Source organism: Chiloscyllium plagiosum, chromosome 21 (assembly GCF_004010195.1).
Source record: "Chiloscyllium plagiosum isolate BGI_BamShark_2017 chromosome 21, ASM401019v2, whole genome shotgun sequence".
NCBI lineage: Eukaryota > Metazoa > Chordata > Chondrichthyes > Orectolobiformes > Hemiscylliidae > Chiloscyllium > Chiloscyllium plagiosum.
The window spans coordinates 29,025,635-29,049,620 of record NC_057730.1 but is presented as its reverse complement, the minus strand read 5'-3'; the positions used below and the strand labels follow the sequence as shown (position 1 = coordinate 29,049,620).

At 41.9% G+C, this 23,986-nt stretch overlaps 1 protein-coding gene across 3 annotated transcripts in view; it reads right to left on the bottom strand.

Annotated features, from left to right (window-relative positions):
• gid4 (GID complex subunit 4 homolog) overlaps nt 1-23,699 on the bottom strand; it is a 51,623-nt gene extending 27,924 nt beyond the window's left edge. Inside the window, exons 1-3 of one of the 3 annotated variants that reach the window (XR_006314784.1) lie at nt 23,348-23,699; nt 14,714-14,773; nt 6,534-6,641 (exon numbers count right to left, since the gene is read on the bottom strand). Coding sequence is in view for 2 of the 3 variants with exons in the window: in XM_043711620.1 (XP_043567555.1) it covers nt 6,534-6,641; nt 14,714-14,773; nt 23,348-23,503 (324 nt within the window). In the remaining variant the exon portion in view is untranslated. The remainder of the gene's footprint in view (nt 1-6,533; nt 6,642-14,713; nt 14,774-23,347) is intronic. The other 2 variants (XM_043711620.1, XM_043711619.1) reach the window with 2 other exon arrangements.
• Between the last annotated feature and the right edge of the window lie 287 nt (nt 23,700-23,986).

Here is a 23,986-nt window from a genome sequence, read left to right as displayed (position 1 = left end):
AAACATTAAGATTGACAAGTCGCCAGGCCTGGACCAGATTTGTCCTCAGCTGCTTTGGGAAACGAGAAATGCAATTGCTTCGCCACTTGCGAAGATCTTTTCATCCTCGCTCTCCACTGGAGTCGTACCTAAGGACTGGAGAGAAGCAAATGTAATTCCTCTCTTGAAGAAAGGAAATAGGGAAATCCCCGGCAATTACAGACCAGTAAGTCTCATGTCTGTCGTCTGCAAGGTGTTAGAAAGGATTCTGAGGCATAGGATTTATGACCATCTGGAAGAGCATGGCTTGATTAAATGCAGTCAACACGGCTTTGTGAGGGGCAGGTCATGCCTCACAAACCTTATAGAGTTCTCGGAGGATGTGACTAGAAAAGTTGATGAGGGTCGAGCTGTGGATGTGGTGTATATGGACTTTAGCAAGGTATTTGATAAGGTTCCCCACGGTAGGCTCATTCAGAAGGTCAGGAGGAATGGGATTCAGGGGAACATAGCTGTCTGGATACAGAATTGGCTGGCCAACAGAAGACAGCGAGTGGTAGTATAAGGAAAATATTCTGCCTGGAAGTCTGTGGTGAGTGGTGTTCCACAGGGCTCTGTCCTTGGGCCTCTACTGTTTGTAATTTTTATTAATGACTTGGATGAGGGGATTGAAGGATGGGTCAGCAAGTTTGCAGATGACACAAAGGTTGGAGGTGTCGTTGACAGTATAGAGGGCTGTTGTAGGCTGCAGCGGGACATTGACAGGATGCAGAGATGGGCTGAGAGGTGGCAGATGGAGTTCAACCTGGATAAATGCGAGGTGATGCATTTTGGAAGGTCGAATTTGAAAGCTGAGTACAGGATTAAGGATAGGATTCTTGGCAGTGTGGAGTAACAGAGGGATCTTGGTGTGCAGGTACATAGATCCCTTAAAATGGCCACCCAAGTGGACAGGGTTGTTAAGAAAGCATATGGTGTTTTGGCTTTCATTAACAGGGGTATTGAGTTTAAGAGTCGTGAGATCTTGTTACAACTCTATAAAACTTTGGTTAGACCGCACTTGGAATACTGCGTCCAGTTCTGGTCACCCTATTATAAGATGTGGATGCTTTGGAGCGGGTTCAGAGGAGGTTTACCAGGATGCTGCCTGGACTGGAGGGCTTATTTTATGAAGAGAGGTTGACTGAGCTTGGACTTTTTTCATTGGAGAAAAGGAGGATAGGGGACCTAATTGAGGTATACAAGGTAATGAGAGGCAGAGATAGAGTCGATAGCCAGGGACTATTTTCCAGGGCAGAAATGACTAACACGAGGGGTCATAGTTTTAAGCTGGTTGGAGGAAAGTATAGAGGGGATATCAGAGGCAGGTTATTTACACAGTTGTGAGAGCATGGAATGCATTGCCAGCAGTAGTTGTGGAGGCAGGGTCATTTAAGAGACTCCTCGACATACATATGGTCACAGAAATTTGAGGGTGCATACATGAGGATCAGTGATCGGCAGAACATAGTGGGCTGAAGGGCCTGTTCTGTGCTGTACTGTTCTATGTTTATTTGGAAGCACTTGCTTTCAGAGTGCTGCTCCTTCATCAGGTGGTTGTGGAGTATAAGATCATAACACAATGTATAGCAAAAAAAATGATAATGATATACAGTGGAGAGTGAGAGTGAAGGCATGTGTAGCCATCCTCATGGATACCGAACTTGGTTATCAGCACCTGCTCGACCACTTTGCGTTGTTGGCTATCCCGAAATCTGCCTTGAAGGATGGTCACCCGAAGATCCAAGGCCAAATGTCCCTGATCACTGAAGTGCTCCCCAACTGTGAGGGAACATCCAGTCTATTGATTGTTGTGCGGTGTCCATTCGTCCGATGTCGTAGCATCTGCCTGGTCTCGCCAATGTACCATGCCTCATGGCATCCCTGCCTGCACACACCTGGACATTCCATCATATCAGGCAATGGGATCCTATTTGAGAACCTCTCTGGCTATGTCGAAGGCATCTTGAAACCCATTGTACAGAGGACCCCCAGCTTCTGTCGCAACACTACAGATTTCTTACAGAAATTAAGTACCCACGGATTAATCGAACCAGGAACATTCCTTGTCATAATGGACGTTTCAGCACTCTACACTGCCATCCCACAGTGATAGCATCACTCTATCAGTACTCAATACCAACAAATACCAATCTCAGAGCACCATCCTACAACTCATCTGCTTCTTCTGCGACCACATTTTCACCTTTAACAACCAGTTCTTCATCCAGACACAGAACAACCGTGGAGACCAAATTTGCACCCCAATATGTCAACATTTTCATGCACAAGTTCCAACAAGACTTCTTTGTTGCACAGGACCTCCAACCAACAGTATACACCAGATACATTGATGACATTTTCTTCCTCTGGACCCATGGTGAGGAGTGACTGCAACAACCACACAGTGATATCAACAAGTTTCATCCCAGCATCAGATTGACCATGGACTATGGACTTTAGTATCTGTCTGATTCTTGGACGCGTGCATCTCCATCAAGGATGGGCACCTCAGTACCTCACTCTAGTGCATACCCACAAATAACTTCACAATGCTACACTTCTCTAGCTTCCACCCTCAATATAATTAAAACAGCCATCCCCTACAGACAAACCCTATGCAGACACAGGATCTGTTCAGAGGACGAGGAATGTGACAGATACCTGAAGGTGCTCAATGATGCCCTCATAAGAACATAGTATGATGCTCAACTCATCGATCGCCAGTTCCAATGCGCTACAGCAAGAAACTGTAGTGACCTCAAGAGACAGACATGGGTTGCAACCGATAGGGTACCCTTTGTTGTCCAGTACTTCCCAGGAGCTGAGAAACTACATCATGTTCTTCGCAGCCTGCAACACATTAGAGACAAGGGCGAGTATCTCGTCAACAGTTTCCCTACGCCTCCACTTCTTGCCTTTAAAACAACCACCAAACCTTAAACAGGCGATTGTTCGCAGCAAACTACCAGCCTTCAGGGCAACAGCAACCATCACATATAACCCTGTCACTGCAACCACTGCAAGATGTGTCAGAGTGTTGACACTAATACGACCATTACCTGTGGGGACACCACTGTGTGCAGCAGGTACTCATGTGACTCGACCAACATAGTCTACCTCATATGCTGCAGGAAAGGATGCCTTGGTGAGACCAAGCAGATGCTATGACATGGATGAATGAACACTGCACAACAGTCAACAGACAGAAGTGTTCCCTCCCAGTCAGGGAGCACTTCAGCGATCAGTAACATTCGGCCTCGGATCTTCAGGTAACCATCCTGCAAGACGGACATACCGAGAGGGGCTAGAGGGGAGATTGATGGGCTCTTGACCAAGATGTTTGTATCCTTTCTAGCCACTGAAGAGGTCCCAGAGGACTGGCTAGTAGCTAATGTTTTTCCTCTGTTCAAGAGGGGAAAGAGATATAATCCAACAAACTGTAGACCGATGAGTCTCACCTTGGTGGTTGGGAAGCTATTGGAGAGGATACTTAGAGATAGGATCTATTTACATTTGGAAAAGCAATGCCTAATTAGGGCAAGTTAGTAAAACATGACAAAGCCACGCTAACTTGATTTTTTTGAGGTGACGAGGGTGATCGATGAGGATGTTGTTTGCATAGATTTTAGTAAGGCTTTTGATAAGTTCCCTCATGATTGGCTCATCAAGATTAAGATGCATGGGATCCACAGTGACTTGGCTGCTTGGATTCAGAATTAGTTTGCCCATAAAAGATAGAAGGAAGTTTGCAGATGACAAATAAATGGGGAGTTGTGGATAATGTAGAAGATTGTCAAAAGGATATAGTCGGATAAAAATCAGATGCAGTTATGAGTGGAGAAATGGCAGATGAAGTTTAATCTCGGCAAGTGTGAGATTTTGCACTTTGGGAGATTAAATGTTAAGGGGAAGTAGAAAGGTCCTAATCAACAGCTCCTTGAAAGTGGCCACACAAGTAGATAGGGCGGTAAAGAGGGTCTTTGATATGCTTGCCTGTATTAGTCAGGGCACTGCTTACAAGAGTCAGCAAGTCATATTGCGACTTTATAAAACTTTAGTTAGGCTGCGCTTGGAGTACTACATTCAATTCTGGTCACCAAATTACAAGAAGAATGTGGAGGTTTTGGAGATGGTGCAGAAGAGGTTACCAGGACGCTGCCAGGATTAGAAGTATGAGCTATACAGAGAGATTAGATTAGATTAGATTCCCTACAGTGTGGAAACAGGCCCTTCGGCCCAACAAGTCCACACTGACTCTCCGAAGAGTAACCCTCCCAGACCCATTTCCCTCTGACTAATGCACCTAACACTATGGGCAATTTAGCATGGCCAATTCACCTAACTTGCACATCTTTGGACTGTGGGAGGAAACCGGAGCGCTCGGAGGAAACCCACGCAGACACAGAGAGAATGTGCAAACTCCACACAGACAGCCACCAGAGGCTGGAATCGAACCTGGGACCCTGGTGCTGTGAGGCAGCAGTGCTAACCACTGAGCCAGAGGCTGGACAAACTTGGGTTATTTTCTCTGCAGGAAATGTGTTGCTGGAAAAGCGCAGCAGGTCAGGCAGCATCCAGGGAACAGGAGAATCGACGTTTCGGGCATAAGCCCTTCTTCAGGAATGGGGAATGCACAGGCAGAGGGGAGACCTGAAAGAAGTTTATAAAATTCTGAGAGGCATAAATAGGGTTGACAGTCAGGATCTTTCTCCCCCCCAGAACTGAAATGTCTAATAGAGGACATGCATTTAAGAGAAGAGGGGGAAAGTTCAGGGAGATGAGAAGTGCAGCTAGGGATAGTGGTGGAGATTGTTTAAGGGGCTTTTAGATAAGCATATTAGATTAGATTCCCTACAGTGTGGAAACAGGCCCTTCGCCCAACTAGTCCACACCGACCCATTTCCCTCTGACTAATGCACCTAGTACTATGGGCAATTTAGCATAGCCAATTCATCTAACCTGCACATCTTTAGATTGTGGGAGGAAACCGGAGCACCCGGAGAAATACCACGCAGACACGGGGAGAATGTGCAAAACCCATACAGACAGTTGCCCGAGGCTGGAAGCGAACCTGGGACCCTGATGCTGTGAGGCAGCAGTACATGGATAAGCAAAGAATAGAGGGATATTGATGATGGCATGCAGAAGGGATTTATTTAATTTGGTATTATGTTTGGCACAACATTGAGCTGAAGGGCCTGTTCCAGTGCATCAGGATATTTGACTCCGATAACCATAACATTCATCCAAAGCTATCTGAAAACAATGGGCGAGTGTAAACACTAAAGGAACACCAATCTGAATTTAATAGAGGTTGGATAAGCATCAAGCAGCCAACCCTCCTCTCGGGGGATTTAATAAAAACTTTTAATGTTTTCATGAGGAAGAGTTAGCTTGCTTTGCCTATTTCAGGTGTGAGATGGCTTTCTCAACCGAGGAAACCTGAAAGCTAACAGTAGCAGGGAGAATGCAAGTGTATTTATGTACTGCATGTGTTCCAGGAAAATTCCACTCTGGCTCCTCAATTGCCTGAGTTACATGGAGACTCCCACAAGCAGATTCACCCCTCCCCTGGTTACTAAGCAGTTCTCCTATTCCAGTCCCCTTTCTGGAATCTTCTCTGCCTGATGATAGCTAAGCTAGTCAGACTGACATCTAAGAAAGTAAGCTTGTAAAAAGATGCACACTGGAGTTCAAACTCCATCACATGTGGAAAGACCTGGAATTCAAAGTTCCTTATCAGTAGGACTAGGGAATAATGGATAATATCCCAACTCTAATTTAAAATGGCCAGTCAGTAAAGTTTCTGAAAGATGTTGCCAAGTGAAGGAAACCTAAACTACTGAACCAAGTCTGAATTGGTTACATTGTAAGCATTTTACAATAAAAGAACTCTCTTAAAAAGATCAGCCGTTCCATACAGTTGAGAGGTTCTAAGACAACGGATGTATGAAACAGTTTATTCTGTTTGCACAGAACTGAGATTGCGAAAACAGCATTAAATTGTTCAAAGGAAAACAGATCGGTAACAACGAATAAAGCCCAACAGATTACTTCAAATATAGAAATGGCATATTTGAACATTTTGGATATCAAAGGAAAAACAACATAGAAGTAGAGATTCGCAGCCTCTTTTCAGAAAGAACCAGCACACAAGCAACACAGACTTTGAGACAAGGTGTCAAAAGCTTATCACTTCTCAGATATTATGCTTGGCCAACTATTTCCAGTTATGGGTAATATTTGAGCTATTAGCTTGAAGTAGTTAAGTGGCTAATCAGGCACTTGTATCAGCCATGCCAAGAGGTCAGCATTTAAAATACTCAAGTTGAAGTGTTTTTAATGTGGACTGAAAGTGAAGCTTCATATGCATACTGAATCAATTTAACTGCCCGATGAGAGCATCCAAATTGAATAACACAAAACTGCTTTAAATTCCGGTGTGATCAGTGTATAACCAAGTCAACAAGGCCAATCTCTTAAAAAAATAGTGTGAAAATTTTCTCACGAACCCAATGTTTTCGATCCACATCTTCATCTGCGTCCCATTTTCTCGTTAAAAATGGATGCTTTCTACTGATGATTTCTCCTTCAAAGAAGGTAGTAAGGGTTGGATATTCCTGTACCGTACAAAATTGAACAAAGCATGTAAAGCATGAGACATGAGCATCATTTATCCTGAGTAAGCATGAATAGCATAATAATGACTGACTGTTCAACAGCAGAAACATGAAAATCAAGTTTATGACTGGTACATAATAAAAAAAAAATCAAAACAGGGCACAAAGTTCATAGTTTTAAGTGCCTGAAATCAAAATTCAGTCCAAGTGGCTGGAAAAAAAAAATCAGAAGATGCAGTATTATTCTGTAATCTTCAGTGGACACCACAACTAACTGGGACACCCAATCTAACAGCACTTTGGGTGTACCTAAACCACATGGACTTCAATCATTTCAGGAGGCAAAACACCAACATCTTCTCAAGGACAATTAGTGATGGCCTGGTTAGTAACATCTAAATCTTATGAATGAATCAAAAGAAAAGCAGCAAACATGACAGCAAACTGGTGAATCAAAATGCAAAACATCTGGAAGAATGTCAACTGAGCGGAATTGTGGTCAAAGTTTTGCCTCTTGCCCCTCCCCATGACAGGTCCTCATGGTTTCCTCAAGATTGACAAGGATATTGCCAGGTTTGGAGGATTTCAGCTCAAGGGAGAGGCTAAGTAGGCTGGGGATGTTTTCCTGGAGGCTGAGGGGTGACCATATAGAAGTTTATAAAATCATGAAGGGCATGGACAGGATAAATAGACAAGATCTTTTCTCTGGGGTGGGGGAGTCCAGAACTAGAGGGCATAGGTTCAGGGTGAGAGGAGAAAGATATAAAAAGGACCGAAGGGCAACTTTTTCACACAGAGGGTAGTGTGAGTATGGAATGAGCTGCGAGGGGAAATGGTGGAGGCTGATACAATTGCAACCTTTAAAAAACATCTGGATGGATATATGGATAGGAAGGGCTTAGAGGGATATGGGCCAAGTGCTGGCTAATGGGACAAGATTAGGTTAGAATATCTGGTCGGCATGAGTTGGACGAAGGGTCTGTTTCCATGCTGGGGAACTCTATATAACTCTAACAACTTTTTGGTTTTCAGGAGCTCATTTTCATTCTTTTTCATTAGTAATGCAATCATGTAGGAACAAAACCCACTGTTTTTGTCTTGTGGTAAACGGGGGGGGGGGGGGGGGGGGTGGAGAAGATGATTGAGACTTTTATGAAAACAAAACTTCAATATTAAAATTGTTCAATGTTCATTGCAATAGTATCCTCAATATTTCCAACCACCTCATTTTGTAGCTGGTGAACTCCTGCAGCCTCAAGCTAGAGATTTTACATTACTCTGCAAATAATTAGTTTCCTCAGTTTTCCTGGTTCCCAGTTTTCTGAGCATTCCTTTGTTAAAAGTTTTAAAACTTCTGCCCCCATAGTATCAGCAGCCCAATCCCTTCCACTCTCTGTAGCTGCAATTAAAAGGAGGACATTCTCAGATTCTGGCAGGTATACTGAGTTTTGTCTGACTGGTTACCCCTGATAGAATTTTATCCAGGCATCTTGAGAACTTTGGGTGAAGAATTCCTTCACCATCCCAGTCGATAAACTGTTGAAGGGTGGCTTTTTATTGCTTCAATATACAGGAGATTGTATTGTAAGCAACATATACGAAATTGAAAGAATTATGAGGAAACAGCTTCATCTGGGAAGAGCACTTCGGGTCTTGGATGGAGAGAAGGACAGATGTTGCACATTGTGCAACATGGGAAGGTGCTGTTGGAAGGGTCAATGTGAGGGTTGAAGGAGGAATTGACTGGGTGTGCTGGAGGGAATGTTTCCTTCAGAACGGAGCAGAAGGAAAGATATGTTTGGCTCTGGCATCATGTTGGATGTGGCAGTCAGCGCAGCTGAAAGCAGGGCTCTAAACCAAATCAGGGAAGGAGGCAAGTGCTGAGAACAAAGGTGCAGAAAATGGGCTGGACACAGTTGGCAGCCCTGCGCAGGTCTTTTTTTGGTGGGGGAGGGTCACTGAGAAGAGAAAGGGTGGATCTCCAGTTGAGGAAAAGATTATAATCAAAAGCACTGTTGTCGAAGGAAGCACTGTTGCATCATGAAAACAGTGATCGAGATGAAAAAACTGAGAAAATGGACTGGAGTCTTCACAGGAGACAGGATGAAAACTATCCTTTTGCTCAATGACAGCTTGTTCATTTACTCTCCCGTCCTCTACCCTACCTTTTTATTGTTCCTTTTTGTTTCTCCCTCTCACCTTGAGCAGCATAAAAATGATCATATTTCTACCTTTTTTCAGTGAAATTATAGTTGACTTGAATCGTTAACTCTGTTCCTGTCTCCATAGACACTTTCAGATCTGCTGAGCATTTCCAGCACAGAATTCAAAGTTTCATACCATTATCAACCCAGGAGAGACCCTGCAGCAATGGTCAGCTCAATCACTTCAGCAAAAGTAGTTTTTAAAAAATGCCATTCAATACTGATGCATATATTTAGTAAGAGGAAGGACAAGTCTATAAAAGAAAATCATTATGGTACATGTTCATTCTTTTAAATTGGGGGTCCTGTAGTTTGCTTCTATTCAAGAGTGAGGCAGAAAGAAAACAGGAAACTACAGGCCAGTTAGTTGATATCTGTCATGGGGAAGGTGCTGGAATAAGTTATTAAGGAGGTTATAGATACATAGGTAGAAAAACACAAGGTAATCACAAAGAGACAGCATGGTTTAGTGAAAAGGAAGCTGGAAATGTGTTGCTGGAAAAGCGCAGCAGGTCAGGCAGCATCCAGGGAACAGGAGAATCGACGTTTCGGGCACAAGCCCTTCTTCAGGAAGAAGGGCTTGTGCCCGAAACGTCGATTCTCCTGTTCCCTGGATGCTGCCTGACCTGCTGCGCTTTTCCAGCAACACATTTCCAGCTCTGATCTCCAGCATCTGCAGACCTCACTTTCTCCTTAGTGAAAAGGAAATCATGTTTAAGCAATTTGAGCTTTTAGCAGGTGCAACATGACTGTGGATAAAGTAAAGCCTGGCATGATATCTTGAACTTCTAGAAGGTTTGTGCAAAGAAGGAACTCATGGCTTAAAGGTATTACAGATTATTGGCTGGCTCACAGAAAATATAGAATATGAATAAATGGGTCTTAGTCCCATTGGCAGTATGAAATGAGTACAGTCCCACAGAGATCTGTGCTGGGGACTCGACATCTTACAATTTACAGCAATGACTAAACTAAGGACAATGAAGACTAGGTTTGCAGATGACAAAAGATAGGTAGGAAAACATGTGAAGAGATCATGAGGAGGATAGATGGATACAGGCTAATAGAATGTTATTCCTCAGGGGATATGAACAGAAGAGAAGGAATATTATGCCTCACTTATTCACAGCACTGGTGAGACCAGAACTTGCGCATTAGGTGTGGTTCTGGTCTCTTTCTTAAGGAGGAGAATATCAATATATTGGAATTGTTTAGAAGGTTGGCAGAATTGATACCTGGAATGAGTGTTTTTTTCTTATGTGGCAAGTTTGAACAGTTTGGGCTAGTTTCCACTGCCATCGAGAGACAGAGGGGCAATTTGAAGTGTAGATGATTCTTAATGGAAATGATAAGGTCGACTGGAATGGATATTTACTCTTGTGGGTCTGTCCAGAATTGTTTTTGCCAATTTTACATTAATTTCAGTTTGACTGGACTGGCATGACTCAGTGAGTACCATTATTACCAGAGGAGTCAAAACACTGTGGATTCAAGTCCTGAGGAGAAGTCCCACTTCAAAGATTTAAGTAGGACAAGCCAGGGAACTACAGATCAGCAAGCCTGACGTCGGTGGTGGGCAAGTTGTTGGAGGGAATCCGGAGGGACAGGATACACATGTATTTGGAAAGGCAAGGACTGATTAGGGATAGTCAACATGGCTTTGTGTGTGGGAAATCATATCTCACAAACTTGATTGAGTTTTTTGAAGTAGTAACAAAGAAGGTTGATGAGGCAGAGCGGAAGATGTGATCGATATGGACTTCAGTAAGGCGTTCGACAAGGTTCCCAATGGGAGAATGGTTAGCAAGGTTAGATCTCACGGAATAAAGGGAGAACTGGTCATGTGGATACAGAACTGGCTCAAAGGTGGAAGACAGAGGGTGGTGGTGGAGGGTTGTTTTTCAGACTGGAGGCCTGTGACCAGTGGAGTGCCACAAGGATTGGTGCTGGGTCTTCTACTTTCTGTCATTTACATAAATGATTTGGATGCGAGCATAAGAGGTATAGTTAGTAAGTTTGCAGATGACACCAAAATTGGAGGTGTAGTGGACAGCGAAGAGGATTACCTCAGATTACAACAGGATCTTGATCAGATGGGCCAATGGGTGGAGAAGTCCCAGATGGAGATTAATTCAGATAAATGCAAGGTGCTGCATTTTGGGAAAGCAAATCTTAGCAGGACTTATACACTTAATGGTAAGGTCCTAGAGACCTGAACAAAGAGACCTTGGAGTGCAGGTTCATAGCTCCTTGAAAGTGAAGGTGCAGGTAGATAGGATAGTGAAGGTGGTGTTTGATATGCTTTCTTTTATTGGTCAGAGTATTGAGTACAGGAGTTGGGAGGTCATGTTGCAGCTGTACAGGACATTGGTTAGGCCACTGTTGGAATACTGCGTGCAATTCTGGTCTCCTTCCTATCGGAAAGATGTTGTGAAACTTGAAAGGGTTCATAAAATATTTACAAGGATGTTGCCAGGATTGGAGAATTTGAGCTATAGGGAAGAGTCTGAACAGGCTGGGGCTGTTTTCCCTGGAGCGTAGGAGGCGGAGGGGTGACCTTATAGAAGTTTACACAATTATGAGGGACATAGATAGGATAAACAGACAAAGTCTTTTCCCTGGGGTTGGAGAGTCTAGAACTAGAGGGCATAGGTTTAGGGTGAGAGGGGAGAGATATAAAAGGAACCTAAGGGGCAACTTTTTCACGGTGGGTGGTATGTGTATGGAATGAGCTACCAGGAGGCTGGTCAATTGCAACATTTAAAAGGCATCTGAATGGGTATATGAATAGGAAGGGTTTGGGGGGATATGGGCCAGGTGCTGGCAGGTGGGACTAGATTGGGTTGGGATATCTGGTCAGCATGGATGGGTTGGACCGAAAGGTTTGTTTCCATGCTGTACATCTCTATGACTCTATACATAGTTGCTTCTCTCCAATTTAGTGTGAATTAGACCAAAGCATCAACTGGTCATATTGATGGCTAACTTCCACAATGGTGAAAAAACAAACAAACAGTTAGCGAGCAGATAAAAGATTGGCTGGTTAACAGGTAGCAGACAAGATTTTTCAATTTGACAAAAGCAGTAAATTATTTTCTGTCCCTTAATCTAAGTGAAGTTGCTAAATTCATTGATGACAGATATAGGTGGGTTTGGAGGAGGACAAAGGGAAGTAATAAAGAGAAACTGACAGACAAATGGATCATAATGTAGCAAGTGTGATGTTATCCAGTTTGGCAGAAAGGGTAAAAAAAACTATTTGGTGAGAGTTTGCAGACCTCACTTGTTGTGGGTGAAACCTGGGTGCCCTCCTACATGAATTGCAAAAGGTTAATCTACAGGTACGATAAGTCATTAGGACAACTAATAGAATGTTTTCACTTATCATGAGGGGAATGAAATGCAAGAGTGGGCAAGTTTTGCTTAATTTATATAGAGCATGCGTGACTCCACCGTAGTATTGTGCATAGCATTGTCACCTTATTAAAGCAAGGATATAAAATATGTTGAAGGCAGTTAGAAGAAGAAAAATTTACACCGTCTAATACCTGGAAGCGTTTATGAGTGTTTGTCTTCTAAGGAAAGATTGAACAATTTGGGATTATTTCTGCTGGAATTCAGAAGTGCAAGAGGCCACTCAATTCAAATCGATATAACCCTAAAAAGGGTCTTGGCAGGGTGTGGAGAAGACAGATCGAACAGTTACTGTTTAAAATCAGAGGTTGCCCATTTAAAATGGAGATTAGGCAGTAATTTTCTGGAGCAGAGTCCATGTACATTTTTAATGCAGGAGTAGATAGATTCTTGTTAATCAAGGAGGCGAATGGTTATCAGGTTAGGCAGAATTGTGGATTTCATCTAAAAATCAGTTCAGCTATTATGACACAGCAGGTTCAAGGGGTTAATGGCCCATTTCCTGCTCTTGATTCATATTTGTATGTTTGTACTGTACATTAATTATAATAAATACAAGAATAAAAAGGATTCAATCCAAAGAGCCTGCTCTCCATTCAATATGCTCACTGATGATCTTCTACCTGCTTCCCATTCCTGGATTCTCTTAGAGACAAAGAACCAGTCTATTCAACTTAAATATATTCAATAATGGAACATTCACAGCTCTCTGGGGAAGCAAGTTGCAAAGATTCACAACATTAAATTTTCAGCTTGTTTTGGCTGAAGATAGATTTCAAGGTGATAAATTTGAATTTTCTGAAATTATGTCAGGGTTTGACCAAGTTCATTTTGCTAGCCTATTCCCAATGTTAATAGAACAACTACATTTAAGAGTCAGAAAATTAAGATAGAGAAAAATCAGGTGGATTCTTGTTCAGTACAAAAGGACAGCATAGTTGTATTGCAAATTACTATGGAAGACTACAGAATGAAAACATAAAAAGTAGTGGAAGGCAACTGAGTAAGAGGAGAGGTTTGGGAAAAGTCAATGTTATTGCATTGAATAGTCTTTGCTGTTTATGAAAGATCCCTATTTCTAGGTTAGAAAGTTTGCAGATGACACTAAAATTGGAAGTGTAGTGGACAGTGAAGGAGGTTACCTCAGAATACAACAGGATCTTGATCAGATGAGCCAATGGACTGAGGAGTGGCAGATAGAGTTTAATTTAGATTAAATGAGAGATGTTGCATTTTGGAAAGGCAAATCAGGGCAGGACTCGTACACTTAAATGGTAAGGTTTGGGGAGCGTTGCTGAACAAAGAGACTTTGGAGTGCAGCTTTAAAGTTTGTCAAAAGTTGACTCACAGGTTGATAGGATAGCGAAGGTGTTTGGTATGCTTGCCTTTATTGGTCAGTACATCAAGTATAGGAATTGGGAGGTCATGTTGCAGCTATAAAAGGACACTGGTTCGGCCACTTTTGGAATACTGTGTGCAATTCTGCTCTCTATTATAGTAAGTGTTGTGAAACTTGAAAGGGTTCAGAAAAGATTTACAAGTTTGTTACCAGGGTTGGAGGGCTTGAGTTATAAGGAGAGGCTGAATAGGCTGGGGCTATTTTTCCTGGAGCGTCAGAGGCTGAGGGGTGACCATACATAAGTTTATAAAATCATGAGGGTATGGATAGGGTGAATAGCCAAGGTCTTTTCTTGAGATAGGGGAATCCAACACTAGACGGCATAAGTTTAAGGTGAGATGGGAAAGATTTAAAAGGGAGTTCAGGGACAGCTTTTTCACACAGAGCGTGTTATGTGTGGAATGAGCTGTCAGAAGTGGAGGAGGCTGATAAAATTACAACATTTAAAAGGCATCTGGATGGGTATATGAATAGGAAGGGTTTTGAGGGGTAGGGTCCAAATGCTGGCAAATGGGACTAGATTAATTTAAGATACCTGGTCAGCATGGATGAGTTGGACCGAAAGGTCTGTTTCTATGTGTGCAGCTCTATCTCTCTAGGCTAAGGAAGTGAAAATGATCAAAACATCAATCTTAATCACTACATAGAAATCAGTGGTGGAAACTACACAGACTCTTTGGGCAAGAAGCAGATTGGATTTTGCTATAATGCTTTCCATTAAATGGTCACTGTTATTCACAATCTAGGCTAATGGCAACCTGACAGTATCCAGCACTTCACTGTAATCTAATAAGTAGGTCTCATAAGGAAAAAGATATGAGTGAAACTTTTTACCCTAGTTAAGACACACCTAACTCAAAAGCAAGTTTCATTTTGCAAGGGTAGAACACACTAGAGGGACTTCTCTTGTCTGACAATATATTACACAAGTCAGAAAGATACTGAGCGTTAACTGAAAGATGCTAACTGCTCATTGATAGAGTTTGCTCACTGGTTTTAAAAAGTATTTTAGTAAGTGATTGTATTTAGCTCAGACTCTATTTTGAACAACTTACCTCAGTGAGCCCCTTGATCTTTAGATATCCACAGAGAAAGGAATTTTCCATGTCAACGTGCTACAGAAAAGAATAAAATAGGTTATTCAAAATTTGCTTTATTTGCCCTTATCAAAACAATTAGAGCCATGTAGAGTTTAGATGGACATGGAAATTAGCACAAGTTTATTTATGCAGAAATATTGAAAACATGAAACACTCATGAAAAGTTGCTGAAGAGACAGTTGCAGAGGACAAATTTGAAATCAAGCAAAATGCAAGACTCTGGGAAGTAATTTAGAGAATGGTCAGAATAACATCCTACATAAAGCACCCTTCAATGGTCAAGATGTGCAATTTTTTTTCTCCTGTCTCGCAGATGCTGAATTATACTAAGGGACACTTCCACATTTATGTCCTTGGTTTGTTTGTACCAGAGAAATAAGAAGTTACAAGATAAAAAATGCCACTTGGCCAATCCAGTCTTCAAAAAGGCTTGCACAGCTAATGACCAAATAATAGTGATACTAGTTACTGTTATATACTGTTTCACTATATCTTCATCTCTCCCTGGAAGGAAATTTCAAAGTCTCATCTGTGTGTAAAAATGCTTCCCCTGTTCTGTTCTAAATCTCAGAATTAATCTTGTAATTAGTCTAACCTGACCCAACCTCAAATTTTAAAAACCATGATATATGTCCAGTAATGAGCCTTCAATTCAAAATGACTCAAGTTTTAATATTTCTTAGCATACTTCTTACATTTGGCAACAACCTGACATATCGGCGTTGCAATCTCTCAGAGGCCTCACTATTCAAGATTCTCTGTTCATGAGACATCCATCACTGTAACTAGCTTCTACTGAAATCTTAGCAGTTCATGTGCAGCCACTTCAAGTTTCCTCATCATCCTTCACCTTTGCGATAAACTTCAATACTCAAACAACTTTCACAATTAAATTGAACAAAACTGCCAATTGTATTTTTGCATATTATTTCCCAGCTTAAATAAATGTAGTACAAACATTTCACAGTGCTATCCTTTTGATTAAGTAAAGAGTTCATTTCACAACGTTACCAAGAGTCATATTCCAAAATGTCATGGTCAGAAACAGAATATAGTACCACCCAAACAATAACTGAACAGAATGAGTTTCAACAAAGGATTGACTCCAGTTCCATCACTATGGAACTGCTTTATCAGAAAGTCATATCTCTGCCGGAATTACTTTTTCTTGAACTCAATTTTAACCAAAATCATCCTATGTTACAGTTGATCAAGTTGAATTACAGAATAATATGCCTTCCTGTAAACATGTTAATGTGGACTATTTTCACTGTTAAAATGAAGGATTAAAAACTGTCAAAAGTTGAAAAGCAGTTGGCTAGAACCAAAGTATAAAGCCGTCAATCAGCTGAGCAAATTGCAGTCAGCACAAAACTGGAAAATTACAAAGTAAAGGGTACAATTTTTGGCAAACATAAGCTTATTTGCACATTTATTTAATCAAGTGCATTTCTAAAATGGACATTTTAGCTCCATCACATTGATTGATACATGCTGAACTGTTATGCTTGCTGGTGTAGTAGCACATACCAGAAACTCACGAGAATTCAAATGAGTATATTTATTAAAATTGGCTTTGATCTTTTTTTAACAAAAAGGCAGTCCAACTTGATGTTTGCCAATGAACACATTTGGAATGAAGTAGTTAAGAACAGTAGACATTGCAAAATCAAATCTTTATCTGCATTTTATGAAATTGAATTTTTAGGTACAGAATCATATCAGGTTGCTACATATATCCAACAAGCAAATGAGCCTGGCACTCTTACACAGACTGGTTAACAAACACTACATGGTTGGTTCTATTGCCATTAGAAGTGGTCTGCAGTCCTCACTTTCTCCTGGTCAGCTAAATCACCAAGTTCTACAAATTATTGCTTTGAAAGGAGCACTTATTTATGGAGGACAATTAGAACTGGAAAATAATTGCAGCCTTATGATCTCCATTTCATAGAAAAGGGGCTCAGGATCTGAAAGTACACAACAGCAGGACTGGTGGTTAGGATTTCCAAACCCTTAAAAGCAATTTCAATAGCCTATGAAAATTATTCACCACAACAGAACTTTTGGCAAGTAGGTATACAATGCAGTAAATGAATCTGCAGTAGATCTGCAAACTACTACAGCAAATCTTCTGCAAATAGCATTTAATTTCATGGGTTCAAATAATTTCCTTGAAAAGAAAGTTGAATGAGAGAGTTGCTGCAAATGGCAGAAGAGATGAAAAGGTAATAAAAAGGAAGAGTGACATATACAAATGTTTATAAAATGATACAGGTTCCTTTTAAATTGAGAAACCCAAGAAAAAGGTTAATGCCTCAAAACCAAAAGTTAAAATAGAAGACAAATAATATGGGTTAGGGGACAAGAATTATTATCTTAATAGGGTGTAACTTGCAAGAGATGATTTTGACATTACTAGTGTTATCTTCTATACTGTCAAAACACAAGAGAAATGTATCCAAAAGTGTGCTCCCCTGCATGCATATAACTCCAAATCCCAGCTGTTGGCTTTGTTAAGCAAAATTACTTGAGGAGAATAAAATAAAATAAAAATTACGGTCACCTCCTTCACACATCAACGATTTGTCATGTGCCAAACATAGTTCACCAACAGGTCAGTATGGAGACACTACAAATTCTCAACTATTTAATGTTGCTTGAAAAAGTAGGTGACACAGAACAACTGGTCAAAATACCCAAAACCTCAGCTCCAATATTTATAGAAACAAGAGTTTTCTGGGTAGTGGACTGATTTTTAAAAATACATTGTCGAAGACAAATCACTCAGCTCTATTTGGATCATACTTATTCACAGATAAGACCATTTGAATTAAGAGCTTTAGAAAGAGTTGTTTTAACAATGTTGCCTCATTGATCCCTCATTAAGGAGATAGTAAAATAATGGTAATGTCACTGGTCTAAGCCAAGTCTGAAGTTGTGGGGATATTGGTTCAAATTCAACCATGATAACAGGTGAAATTTAAAGCCAATTAATAAAATCTGGAATTGAAAGCTAGTCTCAAGAATGGTTACTCTGAAACTACGATGTGGTAAAAGAAATTCATTGCGAAGACTTTTTTGTGCTTTCGTAAACTACGGTCTCAAATGAGAAAGAACGGTTCAGTATTTAAAAAAATTACTGTATGTTATGAAAAGCAAGCAGTGACATTCATGGCAAGTATTGTTTAAACAGTAGTTAGAACAAGCAGTAATTAAAGGGCAGGTTGCGACAGAACTGGAGCAGTGGGGGGGGGGGGGGGTACAGATGGAGCTCTGGTTGACAAGTAGTTGACTGGTCTACAGACTAGTGTCCAGTTATTGATGACAAAGCCCTTTTGCTTGCTAAAAAAATGTGATTATTTTGCAAGTAACTGAACACCTTGGGGACAACATACAGAGATATGAACAGTTCTCCACCAGCTCAGCAGCTGTCTCTCGCTTTGCTGCAGTAAGAAACAACTTTAAACCTGAAGAAATCCAGTTTACTTTTCCTTCAGCAGTTGCAGGACTTGTAACTTCTTCAATTGAAGTCAGAATCCTTTCATAAGTGAAACCAGCTTCACTGTGCCTTTTGCAAACCAGGAGAAGGAAAACAAGCAATAAACCTTCAGATCAGCGAGAACCAGCTTGATAAATCTTCTCGATAAAGAGAACTGAACTGCTTTATTTGTTCTTCCCCATCCATAAGTTATTTTTCTGTCTATATCTAAGAGAGAGAAGGGGAGCTTATAAAGGGATTAACTTTAACTTGTAGTATTATATACCTGTGGTTTACAACTATTTAATTGTAGCTAATGGCTAATTACTATTAAATAAACAGAGACCTGCACGGGAATTCCTGAAAGCCTGGTACTCAACCCAGAAATCTTAAACATGCAGACACTGACCCCTTATACCAACCACTAAAACAGAACCAGCAATTAAACTGCAAATGATACCATCAACCACAGCAGACCCCGACACTCAAATAGCAAGCAGGACAGGACACCAACACTTCACTGGATGTGCATCATGTTACCTAGAATGGCGACAAAACATCTGTGAACAAACTTACCAGCTCAGCAAGTCAACCACCTCACATCACCTTGCTATACATTTTGTTCCTGTGTTCCTTAAAATGAGCCTTCACAGCCCTTCTTTCTCAGTGAAAAACCTGCACCCCACCTCTGTCCAAGGCCCCAAAGGATCCTTCCACATCAACAGACTTTTACCTGTACTTCCACACATCATCGACTGTATCTGTTGCACTCAATGTGGTCTCCTCTACACTGGGGAGACAGGACACCAACTTGTGGATCGTTTCAGAGAACATTTCTGGGACACCCGCACGGGCCAAACCCATCACCCTGTGGCCGAACACTTCAACTCCCCCTCCCATTCCACCTGGCCCTCCTCCATTGCCAAACCCTTACCATCCGATGCCTGGAGGACAAACGCCTCATCTTCAGTCTTGGGACCAATGTGGATTTCACTAGTTTCCTCATTTCTCCCTCCCCTCACCTATTCCCAGTCCCAACCTTCCAACTTGGCAGCACTCTCTTGAACTGTCCTACCTGTCCATCTTCCGTCCCCCCATCTGCTCCACTCTCCTCTCCCACCTACCTCCCTCTGCTTCATCTACCTGTCGCATTCCTCAGCTACCTTAACCCCAGTCCCAACCCCCTCCCATTCATCTCTCAGCGCCCTTGGACCACAAGCCTCATTCTTGACAAAGGACTTATGCCTGAAACATCCATTCTCCTACTCCTCGCATGCTGTCTGTCTGCAGTGTTTTTACAGCACCACACTCCGACTCTGATCTCCAGCATCTGCAATCCTCACTTTCTCCTAGCCCTTCTTTCTGAGCAACTTAAACACCACCCATGCTCACACATTATCTTGGTGATATTCAGTATAATTCTAAATACTGCTGCAAGCGATCCACTTTCTCCACTAAGTGCCAATGCATTCAGGTCTCAAACTCACTTCATCAGGACAGACGTACTGGCCCTCAAATAATTACTGTGGGTTTGGATGGAGTCAAAGAAGCAAACATTAACTCTTCTGATATCTTCTCTTCACAGGTGCTGCCTAATCTGATGGTTCCAGTATCAGCAGTATTTTACTTAAATAGTCAAATCTTTGCTGCTTTGTTCAGCACCAGTTATTTTGATCAAACATCCAAAAATGATTAAAGAAAAAGTTACATGTGTCCTCTGCTTACTATTTTAGATTAAATTAGATTCCATACAGTGTGGAAACAGGCCCTTTGGCCCAACAAGTCCACATCGACCCTCCGAAGAGTAACCCACCCAGACCCATTTCCCTCTGACTTATGTAGCTAACACTATGGGCAATTTAGAATGACCAATTCACCTGACCTGCACATCTTTGGACTGTGGGAGGAAACCAGAACACCGGAGGAAACCCACGCAGACACGGAGAGAATGTGCAAACTCCGCACAGACATTTGCCAGAGGCTGGAATTGAACCTGGGTTCCTGCTGCTGTGATGCAGCAGTGCTAATCACTGAGCCACCGTACTGCCCTCTCCTGCCAGTAAAACTTTTTTTCCCCTATTTAACTGTCAAAACCATTCATGATTTTGCACCCTTCTAGCAAATCCCCTCGAGACTTACACTGCTTCTCAGCTTATTACCACCTTCCCCACAAATCTGAAGGGCCTAGCACTGGCACTAGGCCAGTACAGGTCATTCTGCTGTAATGCGCGTTTCGTTAATGTGAATTCACTGTAAGGCAACTGACAAATTGAGGACACTAATTCTAAAGCACGAAATTTTAAAACGTGTTGGCTGTCACACGATTATATCGCTAACACTAAACATTGCTTCCAAAGCTTCATTTTTCAATAATGTGGGGTTGCATAAGAACACAACCACCATGTTATAGAAGAACTACCTGTAAATCTCTTCTGGTCCCATTTCAAAACCATGACAACCTTCCCACATTGTAGCCTGTAGAAATGAATGTAAATTTCAGCTGAGTCCTAACTAGGGGCTTATAAGCCAAAGGTCCCGTACTTATTTTTAGCATTCTCCATGGATCCCACCACCTTCAGTGATTTATGCACACAGAAATCAGGTCTCAGTTGCATCCCCATTTCAGCTTTTGCTTATTGGCTCAGCGCATGGAGAGAGCCAACAAGCAAAGAGAATAAGCAGTGCAAGAAGTACGATGAAAATAAATGGGCAAGCAACATGAAAACTAAGCAAAGATTTTGTAATGTATTGCAACAGACTGCAAAGGAGAATGTTAAGCTGTTGTATACAGCTACAATTGTGTGATTGCCAATAAGGAAATAAAAGTCTTTCCCAATTAATTGGTGTTCCAGATTATTGACTCAAGTTTCTTCACCACAGACATCTGATTGCGTGGCTTTTAGGTTTTTCATTTATACCTAAGTTGGAGTGTAACATTTCTAGTTGGGGTTTTAAAGTGACGGGCATGCAGATGTTGAAATGATTTTGCAATATCCATCCTTTCAAAGGACCACTGGTCAGTAGATATTTGAAAGCCAAGGCAAGATGCATACTCCTTGCAAGGTAGTAGTGACACAGTGAGATCAGAGGAAATATGGATTGCATAACCTTGCAATCGTAATACATAGCAGTAGGATAGAGCAAGATAAATAAATGCTTGGTCAAGATAGATGTTCAAATTTCTACTCTTATTACCAACCACAAGCCTTGCAAGAATACAAGGAAAAGGAAATCCAGCAGATTGTTTGAAAGGACTATAAAAAACAAAGAAAATACGGAGGTACAAAAAGGAAGTATACAAAAACTTATTTGCAACATTGAAGTTAACAAAAAAAAAATTGAGGTCTGTGACACGGTGGATAAAGTAGTGCTCGTGGATGTTTTCTAAACGTACTTCCTGGAGCCATTGGACAAGGTTCAGTGCAAGGAATTCTCAGCAAAAATGAAAGCATTCAGAAGTATAAGTAACCTTAAGACATGGGTTGGAGGGGAAGAAATGAAGAGCAGGGGACAATAAAGACAATCAACTGACTGCAGATATTCCCCAGCTTTAAATGCATGGACTGAACTATTGCAGATAGAATTCAATGTGGAGAAATTCAAAATATATGAGTGACAGACTAAGGTCTGTGGAAGAACAGATAAATTTAGGTATCTTCAAGTACAGCACAGATTCAACAAAAAGTTGAATTATGAGTACTGTTTGAATAAACTTGGTTTGTACACTCAAAGTTAGCAAGTTGCAGGGGATTTACTTAAGGTAGTCAATAAGGTACAAGCAGAGAAACACTCCTAGAGTCCAAAGGAGGGGGCCCCATCTTCAAATTGGAATGAGATAATTCAAAAGTGAAATCAGGAAGGAGTTTTTCCCCCACAGAAAAATAAATTCAACTGAAAGATTGACTAGATTAATTGAAATACAGAGGAAAAATGTTGATACTTTAGATAAAAGGTACCAAATATATGCATCATCAGCAAGTAATTACAACTGAAGTGTAGATTGGTCATTATCAGACTTAATGATGGAACAGATTCAAGAGACTGAATTACCTACTCACATTCCAAATCAGCAGCAAACACAGAGCTACAAGCTACAGAATAAAAATACAAGTAATAGATCAATTCCAAACAAATTCAAAAGGTTTACAACAAAGTACAGCAGTACGGTGGCTCAGCACCAGCCTCACAGCACCAAGGACCCAGGCTTGATTCCACCTTTGCGCAAATGTCTGCATAAGTTCTCTTTGGGTGCTGCAGTTTCCTCCCACAGTCCAGATGTTAGGTTGGTCTGGCAATGCTAAATTGTCCATTGTGTCCTGGGATGTGTAGGTTACATGAGTTAGCCATGGGAAATACAGGGTTACAAGATTAGGGGGGGGGTGGGAAAGAGGGGAGGATGGTTGGGTCTGAGTGGATGCTTTTCAGAAAAGGTTGGTGTGGACTCTGTCAAACAGCCTGCTTCCACACTAACTCAATGACAGCTAATAAGGGCTTTTGCCCGAAACGTCGATTTTGCCTGTCCTCGGATGCTGCCTGAATTGCTGTGCTCTACCAGCACCACTGATCCAGACAGCTAATTAGGCCTGACTGACAAAGACACAAACCTACAAAGCAAAATACCTACAGAGTGTGATTCAGAATAAACCTGAAGAAAAAAAATAAAAATGAGAGAAACAAATTGCTAAGCTCCTATATTATAGAGTTGAAATGAGGGTTAGTACTGGAAATATGAATCAGTCTGTTGCTCTACAGATGCTGTCTAATCATCGGAGTGCCTCCAACATTTGCCACTTTTTGTTTCTGACAACATCGAAGACAGACGTGCATAATGCGGTAACTTTCCAAAATGAATCGTTGTCTAGGACCTCAACCGATGGGCTCGGAGAAAGAGTGGGCTTGACGATCGAAATTGTCCTCCCTCGTTCTGATCTTTCTTCCATATGCTGAGACGGTTATCAGCCGGGTGCTGGCACTCGTAGTATTTACAGGAAACAAAAGTGAAAGATTGGAAGCCGAATGTCAACAGCGAGGCTCGACATGACACTGATCCACCCCCCCTTGAGGAGTGAGCAGAGGTTTTACAGTCTGATGCACATTCAGAACGTTACCTGCAGCACCACCTCCACGTCATACGAGTTGCCTTTACTCTTCTGGTGGCCCCTGAACTTGGAGCCGCTGTACAGGAGCGTGGTGGCGACCCCAGGCTGCTGAGTGTTGATGGGGGGCGGCGGGATCAGCGAGGCCGACTCAGTGCGGACCGGCATCGCGCGATGTCAGGCCGGCCCAGCGCCCGAGAAGGGAGAGGGAAGGGGGTGAGGGGTGGGGAAGTCAGCCTAAATAAATATCGCAGACTACCTCGGCCACCACAACCGCCGCTTCTCCTTCTCAAACCCTGACAACACGAGATGGCCGCAAACCTCTGACTGACGGCGGCGCAGGAGCCAGCAACGCCTCTTCTCATTGGCTCCTTTCTGCCGTCATTGCCGACCTTGTACAATGGCGCTTTCTCATTGGTGGAGACCAGGCATAAGGTCAAAGTCGGATGACGGTAAACGTTCAGCTGTTGCGCATGTGTGTCCCCTGCGGCATTCTGGGAGCTGTAGTCCTTTCACTGTCAATCTTGCTCCCCATAATATCAACTCCCACTGAACAATGAGACAACTGGCAGTATCTCTGCCCCGCTGCAGGAAACACCTGCAGAGTTTATTTGGTTTGGCAAAGTTTGTCTTTGAGAATAACCTCTCTCC